Source organism: Hipposideros armiger, unplaced genomic scaffold, assembly GCF_001890085.2.
Source record: "Hipposideros armiger isolate ML-2016 unplaced genomic scaffold, ASM189008v1 scaffold_35, whole genome shotgun sequence".
NCBI lineage: Eukaryota > Metazoa > Chordata > Mammalia > Chiroptera > Hipposideridae > Hipposideros > Hipposideros armiger.
The window spans coordinates 4,636,000-4,655,008 of record NW_017731385.1 but is presented as its reverse complement, the minus strand read 5'-3'; the positions used below and the strand labels follow the sequence as shown (position 1 = coordinate 4,655,008).

Here is a 19,009-nt window from a genome sequence, read left to right as displayed (position 1 = left end):
ACAGAGGACTAACAAGGACGGGTGCAAACCCAGTACCAGCCCACAGTTGGTGTGCAGAAGTTGGGCCCTGCAACTATTGTTATTATTATCATTATTATCATTATCATCATTACCCCAAAGAAGCCAAGCCAGTCCTGCTCACAGGCACAGCACCTCGCTGTCACCTGGGTCACAGGGACAGAAGGTCTTTCCCAGTTTTTTGCAGAAAACCCTTATCCACCGAGAGGGAGATCTCTTTCTCACCAATCACTTCATCATTTGCATCACAAGCCAATGAGTAAATGCAAATCAAATATTTCCCTTTTTTTTGTTGTTGCCACGAACCTTTTGCTCTCTGTGTATCAATTTTATTTTTTTATTTCATCACTTTTGCAGCAGAACTTCCACCCTATGTGTCTGAGGCTCAAGGCTCCCTCTCAGAGCTGGGGAAGGGCCCTGGGGAAGGGCCTGAGGGGTGGGTGGCAGGTCACCAGGCTTTGTTTGTGATGCAAGGTTGCAGGCACTTGCTGGGGGAGGAGGTGCGAGGGGCTGCACTTTCTTCAGGCCTCTGACAAGGAGCTTTTCTGGGGGGAATTATGGCGGATCCCATTGTTGTCTCAATTTCCTGGAGCCACATTAAATGGTAATATAATGAGTGACTTGGAAAAAACAAACAAACACCCAACCGTGAAAAAGGACTTCAAATAAGACCCCAGTATGTCTTCTTATAGATCTGTTTGCTTGGATATTAAAAGCCTGAAAAAATGCCTGCACCTCGATGTTTTGGGGCTAATTTGCTGCTATCAGGAGACAGTGGCATCTCCTCCTCACTGTTTAATTAAAGCTGAGGCTGAGGGGAGGCCGACGGAGGTGGAATTCCTTGCCTGTGCCTGTGTCATCCTTAGTGCGGCAAGCTCAGGTTACAGGAGGATACTTTTCCAAAGCAACTCGCCAACCTGTCTGAGGCCACATCAGCCTCTAATTGTGCTCCTGGAGGTCATCTGGCTGAGCTGCCAGGTGAGTGAGCCTGGGAAGAGCTAAGCAAGGAGGTCAGGTGACTCAGTGCTCCCTTCCCGTTTCAGGGACTCCCCGGTCAGCTCCCTCTGCTCTTGACCCTGTGCTTGCTGCATTAATAAGCTTGCTAAGGACCTGCTCTATCCCAGTCTTCCGGCTAGGGGCCTGTTCCAAGCTTTCTCGCATCCTGGAAACCATTCCGCAAGGAAGGGTTTCGTATCCTCAAGCCACAAATAAAGAAACTGAGGCTCAGGTAGGTTAGGTCACTTGCCCGAGGCCACACAGCTAGGAAGTGGGCATGCAGCATGCTAACAGCCCGCAGCCCCCTGCTACTGCCCCGTCCCTGGTGAAACTGGTTAAGGAAGGTGGGGTCATGCGTGGGTTTTAGGCCAAGGGCCGACTAGGCACCACCTCGACTCAAATGAAAATGCAACCAACGTGGGAGGTGGTGGCTACATCAAAGGGTCGCTGGAGGAGTTCTTCTCTTTTAGTTTTAATTATAGAGGTAATTCTATCTTACTATAGAAGACACAGAAAAGAAAAATTAGTCCCGCAAACCCGATGATAGCATCGTACATTTTTTTCCTGGCTTGTCCTCCAAACTTTTATGTAAGTACACGTACATGAGTATTGAGCAAAAATGGGACTGTTTCTGTACATGGCTGCTTTGTAACCTGTCTTCCCACCTAACAAATGCAGTGAAGCAGCTTCTGTGGGCTGGCTCACATAGTTCCCCGGCGGATCAGCAAACACCCAGTGCTCTGCAAGGCTCTTCCAAGCTAGCACAAGCCATGCACAGCCCAGAGCTGTATGCACAACAGCCACTAGGACCGCAGCTAAAATTTCACAAAACCTACCCCAAGACTCAAATCCCCATGAGAGGCAGAGTCTGCAGGGTTCCAAGTGCCCCCACAGCAGCTAAGGGGTAGCTGCCTCTCACCTGGCCGGGCCCTGCCTCTTGGTGGTGCGGGAGGGCCATGAGAACAGACACTTGCGTCTCTGTGGAAGAGCTTTGGAGACACTTTTCCATGATCTCGCGGAGCCGTTCTTTTTCCAGACTGGAAAATTAAAAGCCAGTGACCCATGCTAGGAAAGACAATGAATAAATGGGGGAGCTGGGCAGTGTGACCTGGTTTTTGGATTCCTGGCCCCCCATCAAAGCCCAACCTCTAATTAATAGAGCAAGATGGCATTTGGTCAATGGGATGGGGCGCCAGGGCCCTGTCCCTCCTCTGCCACTCACTAATTCTCTGACCTTTGGCAAGATACTGACCCCTGCTGAGCTCGGTGGCCAATGTCAGCCTCAGAATTGTTGTGGAAGGTTTCACACTGTTGTGGAAACTTATGAGCAAACCCACAGGACAAATGAACACGCCGCCTACACATTCTAGGGGTGTCGTGAATTCTACCCCCCCCCCACCACACACACACACACACACACACACACACACACACACACACACACACGGCCTCAAAGCATGTAAAGCAAGACTAAGGATTTTCAGAGGGGAAATTCCTCCTCAAGGCCGCCCCAAACACCTGCCTTTTAATGATGGTCCTTGATAATTTCCGGGCAGAGACACTGTCAATTTTGCACTTGGTTTTAAGAGGATGGAGGCCTTGTCTGAGTTTTCACATCCATAATGACAACACCTGCAAAAGACATTGAAGCCCTTCCTGGCATTCTGGGCCAGGAAGTGACTCAGCCCGGCTGCTTGCCCAGCTGGCAGGGCCTGGTCCTTGTGGCAGGGGTGCCACGGGGGTGAGGCAGGCAGAGTTGCAAGCGTCTTCTCGGTTAGCCTGTGCAGGCTCCTGGGGACCCAGAAACCCAGCAGCCACCTGGCCCACCCTGGGTGGTGCCCCCTCCAAGAAGGAATACGACGCTACCTGGCTTCCCTTCTGGGTGTGTCTCCTGCAGCAGGCGGCACCAGGGCCGATGGCCCAAGTCAAGATCTGATGGGAACAGAGATGTTGGTGTTGTCTGTAGATTTCTCTCTTCCCTAAGTGGGCCTCGTTAGTGCCAAATAATCACAGAAATAAGGCCCTGAGTACAGGGTCATCCCATTTCCCAAGGGAGCAGGGTGTTTTTGTTTTTGTTTTAATTTTGTGACTCATTTAGATATAAAAGTCTCTCATCTTGTAGGTGGACCTGTCAAATGCCCACTTAAAATAGGTAACGTTCGTATTTAAAGTTGTATTTTAACTTAGAAATACTGCTGTTTTCTCTCTCTAGCACATTATAAAGTTGAACCTGATGACATGGCTGCTTGTGCAGGTCAAATACAGTGGAATATAAGAATTTTGTAAGGTGCAGCCTAATAGTTGCAGTGTCTGTCTGCGTCACCACGGCTCCACTTTCTGAGTCACCTGTTCGTTTGCGGGAGTGTGCCTGGTCACTGCCCGGCTGAGTTCACTGAGATGCCACCTTTTTGTGAATTGTGCTGCTTTCACTGGATCTTCCCTCTCAAGCTGTGGCATAACATTACAGTGCATTGGCATAAGATTGTACCACATTGGCATAAGATTGCACTGCATTGGCATAACTTTGCACTGTGTTGCCATAACTTTGTACCATGTTGGTATAACTTTGCACCGTGTTGGTATAAAATTGCACTGCATTGGCATAACCTTATACCATGTTGGCATAACTTTGTACCGTGTTGGCATAACTTGGTACCATGTTGGCATAACTTTGTACCGTGTTAGCATAACTTTGCACCATGTTGGTGTAAGACTGCACTGCATTGGCATAACTTTGCACCGTGTTGGCATAACTTTGCACCATGTTGGTATAAAATCGCACTGCATTGGCATAACCTTGTACCATGTTGGCATAACTTTGCACCGTGTTCGCATAACTTTGCACTGTGTTGGTGTAAGATTGCACTGCATTGGCATAACTTTGCACCGTGTTGGCATAACTTTGCATTGCATTGGCATAACTTTGCACCGTGTTGACATAACTTTGCATTGCATTGGCATGGCTGTGCTGTGTTGTCATGGCTGCCCTGTGTTGGTGTGGTTCTGCATTGGCATGCCTTTTCTCTGTGATCACAGGACTTTGCACTGCTCTCGGACCCTGAGCCTTTTCCTTCCTTCTCCCTGTTAGTTGATCTCCCCTCCGGGTATATCACTGACCAGGTTGTTTTTGTATGTGATCTTTAACATTTCTTACACCACCCTCCCTTATTTGTGGTTATGAAGTTCTGCTTCCCCAGGAGAAGACCATTACATTTCTTTGCCTCCTTTTATTTATTTTTTTTCCCTCAGTGATCTTGCTATAAAATAATTAAGGGCACCCCTTCCTCATGTCTCCTAACTGTGAGAGGTTTTGTTCTTACTTAAATATTAGGCATCTTACTTTTTTCCAAGAATAACTTTGAGTGAGAGCCTTTGTCCCCTAATATTGGAGCACACCTGTCACCTGTATATAAACTCAGTTATCAGGGCTGCAACTGAATGTCCATTCTTGCTTAATTACACATGTCTGTACATAAATACTCAACTAATTCATTGCAAGAAAAGAGAACTGCACACACTCTACATGGGTCCCTGGGAAGAAGTTCAGGGTTAAGTCAGCTCTGGCTGCAAGTGGCAGTCACCTGGAGAGCATTGAGAAAACACTGATGCCCGGTGCCCCTCCAGAGATACCAACTGGTCTGGGGCATTAAAATTTGTAAAAGCTCGCCCAGTAATTCCATGCAGCAGATCCCCACCTGCAGCCAGCTCCCTCCCAGATGCCCCCAGGCAGAAGTCACTTGGCTGTGGCACTGTCCTATGTTCATGGTCTCCCCTTGGTGGGAACCTCCTTACATAACCCCCATCCCTTCACCTCAGCACCTGTCAAACTTCCGTGTGCTCCAGTGCCAACTCCTGAGGCCTGGAGCCCAGAACTCTACATTTGCGATATAGGATGAATTCCCAAGGCCATGAGATGCCCTTGATGGATTTATCCAGAAGACATGGAACAAGGTGCAGAGCTGAGGCTTTGCCTGTCCTAGAAAGACACTCTTCTGATGTGAATAGTCCAGGGCCCACAGAGGGGTTGCTTGTGGTTTTTCTACCTCTTTTGTGATTTGAAGAGACTGGGGCCCCTTCAGAGCACCTTGCCCTCTGGGCCCCTTTATCCTTCTAAAGTGAAAAAAATCATGCTCCTGCTTGACAGACTAGACAGCAGAGGAATTCACCTGGTGCATAAAAGCCCCTTTGGGAGCAGACGGTACCCACCTGGGCACGGATAGTAATAGCACTGTCTCCTGCTGAGCTTGGCCTGGTGGCTCATCCCAGATCCCCAGGGAAGGCCCTTCCTGCAACACAGGCTGTGGTCAGGCCTAAAGGGGAAGAGAATAGGAAGAGACCAGATACGACCCAGACGCTACCTGGCATCCTCTCTACGTGTGGCATCCATAGGACAGGCCCTGCCCCCTCTCTCCACTTTGAGCTGCCCCGATGAAGTCCAGCTGAGCTGCTGCACCCATGGCCTTTGCTTCATTGAAGTTTTGCAGAGCGCTCTCAGAGCCCTGTACATCACAGGGGACATCAGATGGGGCAAATGTGCGCATCGACCTGGCTCTCTGGCTGGGAAGAAACCAACTTAATGGAGAGACAGTTCCAAGGACTCCAGGCAAAGCAGGCAAGAGCCAAGGAGCTCAGAGAGCAGGATCAGGGTGGGGGAGCTGGACACCTGGCAGGCTCCCTGTGAAACACTTTAAAAGGGTGCAAAAAGGAGCAGGAGGAGAATAGCTCCGCATAGTGAAGTCTTACCAAGCCCACTCCTGGGGAACTTGGGATGGTCTGTTCAACTGCATCGGCCTGGTTAGAGCAAACCCAGGTTTGCAAGTGCCGGAGATGCCAGCAACTAGGAATTTGGTGTCTACATTAAAGCTGTTAGCCACAATATTAGGCCATGAGTCTATAACTCAAGAAAGGTTTGCACTAATTCATTTTTTCTAACTTCACTTAATTCTGAGCCCTAACCCTCCAGCCTTGTGGGGAATTCAACCCCAGTCATCACGGGGCCCCTTTCCATGCACAGGGCTGGGCAAAGGCCCAGGAGCCTCGTGCCGCACATCGTGCTGGGGAGACCCCCATGGTCATCAGGCCCAGTCCCTCCAGGACACCAACAAGCCACCCTGCCCAATGTCTGAAGAATTTCAAAGCCCGGCTCTCTACCTGGTACAGGGGTGAGAGTTGGGGCATGAAATGCTACCAGCATAAACTAGTATTTCAGCAATTATCTTGTCTCAGCTTGAGCTGCTATAACAAAATACCATAGATTGGGGGGCTTAAAGAACAAACATTTACTTCTCACAGTTCCGGAGGCTGGAAGTCCAAGATCAAGGCTCTTGGGGACTTCCTGGCTTGCAGACGGCCGCCTTCTTGTTGTGTCCTCACATTGTGGAAAGAGAGAGCTCTGGTCTGTCTTCCTTGTCTTATAAGGACACTAATCTCATCACGGGAACTCCACCCTCAAGACCGCATCTAAACCTAATTACTCCCCAAAGGCCCTACCTCCAAATTCCATTCAGGATTAGGGCTTCATGGGAACATTCAGTCCATAACATCATGAAACCATCTTCCATCAGGCAGCTGGTGCACAGCCTAGCCCTCTTGTTCCGCAATTATTTCAAGCACCTGGGAACGAATGACACAGGGGCCAAGCTCAGGGGGCGGCCGCATCACAGGGTCATCGTCAGAGCCCCCCAGCCCAGGTTAGGCCCCCAGCTCAGGCTGTCCCTGTCTCTGGCAGTGCTCGTCGACCTGTGGGAAGGGCCTGCAGTCCCGCGTGGTACAGTGTATGCACAAGGTCACCGGTCGCCATGGCAACGAGTGCCCTGCCCTCTTGAAGCCAGCGGCCTACAGACAGTGCCACCAGGAGGTCTGCAATGACAAGATCAACGTGAACACCATCACCTCCCCTCGCCTTGGTGAGTGCCTCTGCTGGCCCCGGCTTCTGAGGGGTGCTGGGTCCCCCAAGCCAGCAAGTCCTCACTGGCAGTGGGTGTTCTATAGGCTTGAAAGCCCCTTCAAGCCTTGAGCCTTATAGGAGTCCTGGCGAGGCCAACACTTGTCATTTCTATAGAAGATCAGAGGTTTCCAAGATGGAATTTCATTCCTTGTCATGAAAAAGATGTTTGCTAACTGCAGTCTCCAACGTGGCCCCTCTAATGGTCCCACTAGCCCATCTGCCAACAAACGGGGAACAGAAAAGAATGTTCCTCAATTGTTTTAGGATTCTTGTGCATGAGGGGGACCCAAGGAGGTGCTTTCTTCTGGAAATGAAGGACCTGAGGGTGGCATGCATGACAACGTGGTGATGTATACATAGGGTGTTCCTTAAGCTAATGGCGGAGAAGAAAACAGAGGTGGGTCTTTCATGCAGCGGGGAGCTCTTGGGTGAGCAATTTGGCTCTGAGTGCTCCAGACCCGGCTCGTTAGCAGGCCATGTCCCAGGCTGGCAGTGGCACAAGAAGAAGGTTTGACACTGATCTGATGATACCCATGAACAGGGTTTCTGCTTTTGCAAATAGAAATCCACAGGGAATATTCCAGAAGCTCCTGTCCCCAGTGCTGAATGCCACCAGAATGAAGGGGCTTTCTCCATGGTTTCCCTGGGGGGTCTTTGAGCTCACCGAGGTGCCCCCCAGGCTGTTGCGTGCACAAGCCCCCTTGGTATCCTGCAGAGACCCCCCTCGGTCAGGACCTTCTCTCCGCAGAACTAAGGCGCTGAAGGAGATTTGGGTCACTGGCCTGTGCTGTGACCTTGTGCTTTTGTGGGCCCTTTGACCTTCACTGCGCTGTGCCGTTCTGTGTCACAAATGCCAGCAGTGGTGACATCTTCCACCATAAGAGAACAGTAAGTGCCATTTAGCTCCGAAGCTGAATGAGCAGTGCCCCCCGCCCTCGCCCCAGAGGAGGCAGCCAGAACACCCAACTCTGCCAGGGAGTCAGAGTGGACACCAGGTTATGTCCCCTGTAGAAGAAATCAGCATCCACAGTGGCCCTGGCAGGGGACGTGATCTCCTCAGTCTGTGCCAGGCTGCAGGGTACACCTAGTGAGGGCAGCCCCCGAGCGTGTCAGGCCACAGGTCATCTCTGTGCATGCATCGTGACCTCCCCGTGCCATCCATAACCCCTGGGCTTTCTCTCTCCGCTGTCCCCTTAGCTGCTCTGACCTACAAATGCACTCGGGACCAGTGGACGGTGTACTGTCGGGTCATCCGAGAAAAGAACCTCTGTCAGGACATGAGGTGGTACCAGCGCTGCTGCCAGACGTGCAGGGACTTCTATGCCAACAAGATGCGCCAGCCCCCACCACCTCCATCACCAAGCTCCTGACACGCGCTTCCGCGGTCCCGCCACGCTCCGACGTGAGGTCCGAATCCCGACGACATGGCTAGTTGAAAGCCCGCCCACCCAAGAGCACACCAGTCCTGCGGCCGGGAGCCCCCAAAGCACATCACCGCCCACCCCCCAGGCTGTCACCAAAAATCCAACGCCACCAAACTTGACAGCCGACTTGACGTTTGCCGTTAGTGTTTTTATACTTAATATATTGTTAACAGCCACTGGATGGCTTTCTACAGTAAGGAAAACCTAGGCATGAGTCACAAAATAATTGTAGTTTCTGATGTTCCGTGTACCTCAAAGGGAACACCTCTGACAGTTGTCTACAGAGAGGCACGTCTTGGCTTTCTTCTGACATTTGAATTCCCAGTGCTTGATGTACCACAGGGGGATTAGCCCAAAATGAGACATTTGACATTGAAACAGGCTTTATTCTGAAAGCCAGCGACACCCTGGATGGAAGGACAGATGTCAGCGAGCCTCTGCTAATGGCTTCTCCTGAGGGGGCCGGGCTGCTGGAACGGTTCGCAACACCACAGGAACCGGCACTGTACCTGTGTGCCCATCTCTGAAAACTTCTCCTCCAGACCCCGGCCGGGCCTGGCCTTGGACGTCTTCCCTCTGAGAGTCTGACTGTGTGTAAGCCAACAAGGAGACCAGGGCCACATAGTTGTGCACACCACCCATGCGGGGAGAATGTTCTGGAAGGGTTTGGGTTTGGGGGCACATCTAGAGCCTTTCTCCCAGGTGCTGTGAAACAGGACATGTGCTAATTTGGGCTGTGGGATAGCTTGCTGGCATAAAGGGGAGCTCAGCACAGCTTTGTCAGGGGTGTACAGGGGCTCCCCCTCTGCCTTCTGGGGACCTCTACTCTAGCCAGTGCTTCATAAAGCTTTGCACCTTATAGGTGGCTTCCCACTGACCTTGGCCATCTATCTGAAGTTGATTATCTTTAGAACCTCTGCAGACTGGAGCTCAGGCCTGACTGCTTCGCCCATCATGGGGCGGGTTTCCTCCAGGGGCCGCTCAGCTTGGTGTGACAGGATCAGTGGAGAAGTGCCACCTGGCAGGGATTGCTGCACACCTGTCATACCTTCCTATAGCCCAGACCTTCCATGCTGTCATTGCTGACCCCTCCTCTTAGTGGGGCAAGAATGACACTCAGAAAAGCATGAAGGAGGTCTTCCTCTCCTGATGTCCCCTCGCCCCTCAGAACAGAACTGTGCCTTCTCTGGATCCTAGGGAGATGACAAGAGTGGCCTCTCTGAGAGCACAGAGAATGAGAGGCCCTTGCCCACTCCGGGAGCTGGGAGAAAGGGACCCTAGCCTGGGAACAGGGATCCTAGATGCCGGGAGATTCTGTTTTGCTGAGTGAGTTGATGGGTGTTTGCTGGGTGCTAAGGACTGGACCACGAGAAGCCCACCTTCTCCTCCCTTATTTCTGAGGGCTCTCACATAGGCCCTTCTTCATGGGATCCTCTCTAGGTGCTTCTTGATGTGTCGGTGCTGTGCTGATGTATCTGTGTTCGTATTTTTGATGTCACAACTTGAGGGTGGGCTTACACCAGGAAGAAAAAAAAACAAACAAAAACCTCTCTGCCGTCTCAAGCCTGCCTTATGATCTGGGTGTTGGGTTTGGATTTTCACTACCCGGAGGCAGAGAAGGGGTGCAGATGGCAGGGACTGTGTGCAGCCCCACCTAAATCAAAGAGAAGTGTAGAGAAACCTCCTTAGGTGCTGCTCTGTGGAGAGAAACGAGAGGAGACTGGGATGGGGCCACTCACCCGGGAATGTCACCCTCTAGCCGTTGCCCCAGGGCCTGTGCAAAACACTGTTGTACCCCCCACCCCCACCCCCAGCTCAGGCTTGGCCACCAGCAGACTCCCCAAAGCCCCGTTCCCACAAAACCCTTAAATCTTGGGGAGCTAGGTTTCAGTTTTCTCCCAGCCCCCAAATGCTCTGTGCTTCATCACAGATGGACGGAACCGGGGCAGCCTGGCGTGCTCAACTCCTGGGTCTGCGGGCCCAGCCGAGCGGGGCGAGCACATATCTACACTCCTAGGTGAGCGCTTTCCCTGGTGCCTCTGAGTTTCCTCTCTGGTCACCTTGACCATATTAACTGGACGCCCCTGCCAGGGGCCCCACACTCTTAGAAAGCAAGTGGTTGGTTCCGTGATTATGAAACACCCCAGTGGTTCCCCGAAGTCCATGTCTTCCTGAGCTCTTTCAGCTCCTGCAGGTTCCTCTGAGTCACCAGCCCACAAGTGGTATTTGATTTCGGGGAGGCCGTCGTGGCATTCCGGTTCCACTTTCTTCAGAAATCACTGAAACCCTGTGATTACAACAGCGGCGTTTCTTTGTTGTTGACAACACCCTGTACTGTCTGTCACTCAAGTACTGTACCTTGTTGGTTGCACAAACCCGTCACTATACGAGTCTTACAATCTTATGGTGCTATTTTCATTGGTGCGAATGAAACCTTGTCGGTTGACCATGGCTTGACATTGAAAGTCCCTCAATGGCAATACTGTCATTGCTTTGTTCTCTTTTCTTCCGAGTCAAATGTATATAGTTTCCATTAGTTAACTTGCATTACGTACTGTACCCATGGTATTTTTTCTTTGACGTTTTGGTGCTGGTTTTGAAAGGAAAAAAAAAACAAAAAACAAAAACACAGGAGACAAACATTGGACACCACACTGTAAATGAAAACTGAATCATTTCATTGGAAGCGAGCTGACCATGTTTAATAAAATGTTTTTCCGTAACAATTTTAAGCTGTCTGTGAAGTCGAAGACAAAAGCCGGTCCTCAGGGGTTGAGAGGGCGCCTGCGTCCTTTCCTTCTGCAGCAGCCGCATAGCTCGTCGGGACTTGGCTGCAGGAAGCTGAGTAGCCTGCTGACCACAGCTGTGGATGGTGTCACAGGTCACTGGTAAATGCCGTCCTGGCAGGTGGCTGCGTCTCCCCGAGCGAGTGCTAGCAAACCATCCAGTCCTGAGCCTCATCCCTGTGTGGTTGCAAAACCCTGGGTAGGGATGTAAAGGTGAGTCTGTCTGACACACACAGCAGCCACCTGGCTGGCGGAGCTGCCCATGCTCCATATGGGGGTGCAGTGACCCCCCTGCTGCCGGGGGGCTCCTCACACAGGGGCCAGAATAGGCACCTGCTCCCTGCAGCCGTGCCTCTCCAACCTCTTGCCCCCACCCCAACTCTGCTGACAGCCTGTACAGCTCCCCTCTCCCTGAAGGTGTTAGCTGGAGTCTAGGCCCTGCTGACCTCAGGCTGAGGTCATAGCAAGGGCTCCCACCATCATAGCCAGAACCGCTGCAGCCAGTTGGTCCCCATCAGGGCTGGGTATGGAGTAGGGGTGTCCCAGCTCCTGCTCCTACGAGGGTTGGTTCATCTCCTGACATCAGGCGGGAAAAGCCCCACACCCAAGAACTTGGAACTCCACTAGACAGAGTGCCTCCTTTTAAAGTTGCAGCAGTACCCAGAAAGTTCATGAAGTAAAGATCATTTGTTTACTAGACAAGGGACCATCCACAGCCTCCGGTTACCAGGAAACCTGTAGCTTGTGTTAATTGTCAAGAACAACCAGCCACATGCCTCGGGGACCTGTTAGAACCTTCTCCTTTCTCTGAGAGTGCTGAACTCTCTGGCGAGTTAACTTCCAACAGCTGTGCTACCCTGTGATTTCTTTATAAACTGCGTGGATTCCTGCGTGGCCCTTAGCAATTCCAGCTGGTTAGCTGAAGTTGACAAGCTCTCAATCAGCAAGTTGCATGGGCTTCTCTGAGGAACGAAGCACTTCCTGGAAACCAGTGAGAACACCAAAGAATAAAAGACCTGCTCAGGAGCCCACAGCCACCTGGGAAGATAGCCCTGGAGAGCCAGACAAACAGAGAACGAATGAGAGCTGCAGTGGCCAGTGGCTCTGAGCGGGGAAAGGTCAGGTCAGGACTTGCTTTCTGGGTTTGTTGATTGACCGTCTGGTTGGGGTTGCAGCCATTTAGGGGTCTCTCTCTCCCTCCCTCCCTCTCTCTCTCTCTCTCTCTCTCTCTCTCTCTCTCTCTCTCTCTTTCTCTCATCTTGGCAAATGCCCTTATGTTTCTACTTCCAGATATAAATCTACCTGCATTTGTGTCCTCTCTCTCGGTCTGATGGTGGAAGGCCAGCCCTTCGTTGCTTACATGCTGTCTCTACCTCCTAACTTGCATGAAACCCCAGACCACTGCACTGGCTTTTGTCCCCTGGGCTGTACTGACACGTTCTTGATGGGTCACCCGTGGCCTTTGGGGTATCAAATTGTGTAGGCATTTTGGTGTCCCCTTCTCCAGCTCTCAGCAGCCCTCGCCTTTGGGGCACCCTCTTGTGCCAGCGTCTAGACCACACTTCCCTTTCTCTGGCAGCAACCTGGGTAATGGGGTGTCCCAGAGATCAGCCCTATGCCCTCTTCTCTCTCTCTCTCCTTCCTCTCTAATCTAAGTCATAGAACCCAGACGCAAGACTTCTAAAACCACATACATCCTGGTATCTCCTAAATGAACATCTTCAGCCTTGTTCTCTCTCTCTTGACCTTCATATTCATCCATGACCTCTCCATGTGCATAGTCGATCCCACAGGAAGCTATGGGACTGCGATGGCCCTTCATGAGAGCTGTGTCACTCCTATGGCAGACAACTCAAAAGTTATACAGTATCACTTCTACCGTCCTCTGAGAGTTGAGGCAGTCACACAAAAGCCCACTCAAGTTCAAGGGGAGGGGACAAAGAGTCCACCTCTTGCTGGAGGGGTGGCAAGACCCTGGCAGAGCAGGTGAGGTGAGAAATTCATACACCCCCATGGGCAGAATTCACTCACCCTTCCCGCACCCTGCCCCCAACATCTCATGCTGTTTCAGCATCATGTGGGACTCAAAGTCCAGGGCTGTGTCACTGAAGTCAGTGGAGGTGCACGGCTTCCTCCATGGGGTCTCTCAAGTACAGTTTCTTGCACAGTTTCTCTCCATCGGAAGACCCATGAACTCCAAAGAGACAGTATCTCCTCCCAACCCCCACCTCCCAAGAAAGAACGGTGGGACAGGCATAGGACAACTGCTGTGGACACTCCCGATTGAGACAGGAGAGGGAGGGAAGGCCTGTCGCAGTGGCTTCCATGGAAGCTCGAAGTCCAGCCTGGCACATGTGGCCAGTTTCATTGGGCTCAACCCTACTGCCTAGGAATGAGTCTCCCCGGCTGCCTCCAGAACCCACAGGGGCTCACTGCAGGTGTATAGGTGTCCTTACCTGTGGAGGGGATGTCCTGACATGCTCCAGACCACTGGGCTCCTACAAACGTCACTGATATAGCGTGTCCTTGTATCTTCATGGGAGGCTTCTCGCCAACCCTCTAGAGAGCAGATATCGTACTAAGGCCTCCAATTTATTTGCTCTGGTTAAGTTGATATCACAGATCCGTGTGGATTCTGTGGAGGGTCCATACAGTCCAGCCTTTTGGGGCTATATTATAACAGAGGGGGAGAGTTAACATAAATGGGTACATAAATGGGGTTTTTGGTCAACTTTTTTACTTGTGTACGGTCTTCCTATCTAGAAAGTCAGCTCCACCAGGGGCAGAAAACACATTCCTTTTGTGTGTCACTTGGTCCCTGGTACCCACCACATGTACTAAGTGAACATGCTTACCCTTTACTAGCTACAACTTATATTGTTTAGATTATTTTCAGATATGCACAGGACTGTCCCAGAAGATGTTTATACTGGGTGATAAAAATACGCTCTAAATTCAATGATTTTTTTTTGTATATACCTTAAATGATACACATATTTGGACAACTAGCTGTAAGTCCATGAAAACAAGATGTTTGTAGTTTTTCAAGCTCTCTCCCTTGTCAACCATCCTTTGCCAACAGAGACAGGTGTTTCCCGGTGGTTGCCATGGTGACCTAGAACCGGCTCTCCTTTTCATTTTATCTTTGGACCAGAAGAGGAAAAGACTCAGCAGGCAGAGAGAAAGTCTGTGGTTTGGGGAGGATCTTTGTACAGCTTCAAATGGCGCCACCATCTGGTGTGTCTGAAATGAAAGTTTACCCACAAGGCTTAGGGAGTTGTCAGGATAAGTCCGCTGGGAATACCCTGACCAGGAACCACTCTTGTTACTCCCCCAGGCGCGGTGAACTTGTCATCCCCTTGGCTTTGAAGCCCTTCTCAGAAAAAAAGGCAACCCCTTTCAGATTCTGAGCAGTTTCAGCATTGCAAGGGATAGCATTCAAAAAGGACCGAGAAATGAGAAGGTGTCCTCCTGGGATTTCTCAGAACTCTGGGATTTCATCCCTCGGCAAAGACTAGATACTCAGGTGTGGGGTGGAGAGATCCATCCCACTGTAGCAAAACTGTAAATGACCCAGTGAATCAAAGAGGCCCCTGGTAGCTAGACCCCCGTGGAGCCAAAGCAGAAAGCAGAGCTGCATTCCAGCAGAATGAGAAGGGTGAAAAAGGGTGAGCTCACCACCAGCGCCGCATAGGGATCCGCGGGTTACCGATACGTACCAGGGTCCAACACGCAGCAGTTGTACACACAGACCTGGAGGCCAGCCCAGTGAGGCTGGGGAAGACCGGAGCGTCCTCGCCTGTCCAACAGGCTCTTTCTAGTGCTTCCGTATCCTCTCTCCTCTCTCGTCATGCTGGCATCGTGCTGCCTCACATCCTGTCTCCTTGTGTCTGTATTTATTCCCTCCCTCCCTCCCTCCACCTGTCTCTCCTCTCCTTCCCTTCTCCCTCCATGTCCACGTTCTGCATGTTTTTCACACTCTCTCCAATTTCAGATGATTTTCCACTTCTGACTTTGGCTCCGTTGTAGATGTGGGAACTTCCACTGAGGACCCAGAGAGGTTCCAAGGGAAAGGCGAGCCCCGTGTGTTCACGGAGCCTTTAGAGTACCGAGTACCTTTAAAAATTCACTCACCTGGGATCCTTGCAAACTACCTGTTCTTTAGAAGTTCTGGATGTTCTGGGTGCTCACTTCCAGCTTAATTCCATGTATGCCAATCACGCATTCAACAATCCTTCCACTAATGGTGGTATCTCCAACAATTGGCTTTCTCGCCACTGAGGGTAGCTTTAATTTGCCAGTCGATAGTTATAAAACAGCAACTCTGGAAGTCTCGTGCAAGGATTGTTATATTAACACATCATGAAAATAGTATATTGAGACGTCAACATATGATGATAATTATTGACCTATCAAATACTGAAAGATCTGGAAACCTTCCTAGAAGCCAAACACGGTTTTATTAAATTGGGATGCAGTAAAGTGAAGAGGGGGCGTTGCAAATGTTGCAACAGGGTTGGTTTGATGTGTTAATGGATTTTGAAATATTGCTTTTTACAAAATCAGTATATAATGTACCCACATATATTACATTGTTTCATTTTTATTGTCTATATACCTCACGGACGTACACACACATATACAGTGCATACACATGAAGTGTGACCATAGGATTAATTTAGGACGATCTACATCGGCTTAGAGAATGGTCCTCGAGCAATTTCAGCAGCGTCCCTCTACCCTCTGGGACAATGCCACATGGCTCAATTGGGACACAGGCCCCCAAGGCAGCTACAGCACCTGTCTGAATGTAGAAGTTATGGTATGTATAACGTACTTATATCATGACTCATATTAAACGACCGTTTTACAATGCAAGTCAGTAAACTTTTATTGAGCAGCGTGATAGATGCAGAGCAGAGAATAAGGAAGCCCAGTCCCCATCCTCAGAGAATCACAGCAGTGCATTGCTGTGCCCTTCTCTTGGCAAATAGTGGCTGTGCCCAAATGTGGAAAAATATTGTTGAAGTCAGTTCAAAACGAGTAGGGCTGTTGGCTCTGAATTCAGGAGAGACAAACCTGTGCCTTGGGTGGGGGGAATCAGAACCCCTGTCTTTCGGATGGCTGTCACTCAGCAAAGCCAAGCTCTCAATGTTTGAGTGCCTCCCCCTCCCTCATAAGTAGCCTCCAATGAAATCCATGCCTCCGACATTGCATTGGTCGCCAATGTCGCCGTAGTGACATTACTTGCAAGTCTATCGATGGGTCAGACCACGTTGACTCGTCCTGCATGGTTTGCTCTGTCCAGACCAAGCTGCCCTGCCATGTGGATGCACATCTCTGTCTGCAGACAGCAAGTTGCAAAGATAAGCTGGACTCTTCCATAGTGATGTTGGGATGTTGAAAGAGATAAGTCAAGGAGGAATATACGTTTTCGAGGAACAGAACATCCTGAAATAAAATCAAAGAAATAGGAAAAAAGAGCCAAGAAGAAAACTCAGAATTGACAAGTAATGTCATTGAGAAGAAAAATTCAAAGCATTGGATAAACTCTAGAGAGAAAGGAATTAAACAGAAGATTCATGAATTGGAAGGTAAGATGGAAGAATTTTACCCAGAAGTCAGCACGGAGAAAGAAGGGGATTTTCTTAAACCATGAAAGTGTAGCTAAGGGTGAAGTTGGTTTCAAAGGTATCAACTTTTGTCTAATAGGAGCTCCAGCAGAAGTAGAAGAAATGGCGAGGAGCCGTATTTGAAGACATAATGGCTGAGAAGGTCCAAGAATTAAAGAAAAGCACGAGTTCTTGTATTAAATGGCACCATAATAGGGAACAGAATAAATAAAAATAAATCCACACCTCACACGTTATAGTGAAACTGCAGAAATCAGGATGAAGTGGGAATCTTAGAAGCAACCGAAGAGAAAAGACAGGTAACTCCAAGGAACGGCAGTGAGCTCACAGCAGTTGCCAGAAGGAAATGGAGTGACATCCTAACAGAGGCTCCCTCTCCTATTTCCTGGCACAAAGCCCGCCCCTGGCTCACCCTCTAGGTGACGTGCTGCTCCTCCAGCCCTGTCCCTCCACTCTCACCCTGCACCCTGCCCATGCCTACCTGAGGACCCCCAACTCTCTGAGCCAGGAGTCTGCAAACTGTGGCCCGCCAGTCAATTCCTCTCCACTGCCTACTGTCATAAATAACGTTTTCTTGGAACAAGCCACGCCCATCTGTTTATGTCCCATCTGCGGCTGCGTGTGCACTACAAAGACAGAGTTGATTGAAGAGCAGGACTGAGTCCCTCCCAGGGCTAGCTAGCTCCTAGACTAGCCCGAGAGCATGCTTTCCACATGCAACCCCACCAAGCCAGTGCCCACACCCCCAGTCCCCTCATTTATCAGGCTCTCACACTCGGAGCCCAGATGCCAAGCCAGGGGGAGTCCATCTGCTCCAGAGCCCACCGAAATTATTCAAACTAACCAATCGTAAGCCTGCTTCCCCTACCTTGCCCATACCTTCCCCCGCATCCACACCCCACCCCCACCCCAAGTCTCTCTGCCTCCTCCTGGCTGACCCTGGTGCTACCCCATGGGGCCCTGCCCCTCCTCTTGGGAACTGTGAGTCCCAAACTATCTTCTCAGTGGCAATTGTCTCTTGATCTGTTGGCCTTGCTCTACCTGAAGTATTCCGTTGGGCACTATATTTTGCAACAGGACGTGATGAGGTCCTGACTTTCGGAAAGATACAGACAAGACCCACAGGCAGATCATCTGGGGCCTGTCTGCCGTGTCCGGCAGGTTCCATGGGAGGGGAGCAGATGGGCCAATGGGTTGTGTCTAAGTAAGTGGGCGACGGCCAACTCCTGCCCTGCCAGGCTCGGCCCGCCCACCCTTCGCTGACCAAGGCCGGCTCTTCTTTCTGAAGCCGGGAAATGAGCCTGCTTCTTCCAGGCTCTCCCTTGAAAGAGAAAACACTAATAAATCAACCCCAAAACTATTCATCCCTACCTTATTATCATGCAAGCTTCCTGGGGTCTTTTGGACCATCAGCCCACCCACCCTGGACCCCAGCCTTCTGTAAGGCTACAATACACCTTATCAGAGTGAAAAACTGCTGCGCAAAGCCTGATGACATGTTGGCTGTGGGGTCTAGATCCTGAGGCCGACTGAGGGGCGAAACCACCTCAGAATGAGGTCCCATTTTGAGTAATGAAGAGTAATCCAGGGCCATCCATCACTCTATGTAGAGTGGGCATGGCTGCATTCAGCACCCGAAGGCCAAAGTTGGGAGGCACTCATACTTTGCTTAATGGGGCCCATGAAAACCTCACAGAAAAAGTTCTTGAAGGAGGAGTGAGGATTTGGCAGGCAGAGGAGAGAAAAGGGCATTCTGGGAAGAAGGGACAGACTGTGCAAGGGAACAGAGTTGGATGGAAATTTCTGGAACACTGGGTGCATGCAGCCTTCTATGATGGGAGCTGAAGCTAGAAATGCAAACACCCTTATGTCTCCAGTTTTGCACCCCCAGGGCCCAGCCCTTGGTCTGGTACAGCTGAAGCGCTCAATACGTATTTCCGGATAAATGAATGAGCACAAGAGGTAGCCAAGGTCAGAAACACAGGACCTTGAATGCCAGACCAACAGCCTTTCACCTTCTGCTCAGAGCAGGCTAGCTGGGCTCCAGGCAAAGTAGGACACCTAATTTAGACTTTGTTGCTTCTGAGAGATCATGCCAGGAGAGCCAGGCGGTGGTGGTTCTGGGCTAAGCTGGAGGAGTTGGTTAAGCTATGCTCCTAAAATAAATAGCTTGTACTGTGTGTCCCTCCAGGACAAAATATGCTT

General features: G+C 50.6%; 1 protein-coding gene and 1 long non-coding RNA gene across 2 annotated transcripts in view; one reads left to right on the top strand and one right to left on the bottom strand.

The window, feature by feature from the left end:
* ADAMTS17 (ADAM metallopeptidase with thrombospondin type 1 motif 17) overlaps positions 1-8,331 on the top strand; it is a gene marked incomplete at its 5' end in the record, with an annotated part of 284,197 nt that extends 275,866 nt beyond the window's left edge. Inside the window, 2 exons of the mRNA XM_019637849.1 lie at positions 6,743-6,920; positions 8,159-8,331. Coding sequence (XP_019493394.1) covers positions 6,743-6,920; positions 8,159-8,331 — 351 coding nt within the window. The remainder of the gene's footprint in view (positions 1-6,742; positions 6,921-8,158) is intronic.
* A 3-nt stretch (positions 8,332-8,334) lies between these two features.
* LOC109380394 (uncharacterized) lies at positions 8,335-15,019 on the bottom strand. Its single transcript, XR_002123462.1, has 3 exons — positions 14,891-15,019; positions 14,151-14,414; positions 8,335-13,840 (listed from the first exon to the last, which is right to left on the bottom strand). It is a non-coding gene; the product is annotated as an uncharacterized LOC109380394 (long non-coding RNA).
* Positions 15,020-19,009: the final 3,990 nt, after the last annotated feature.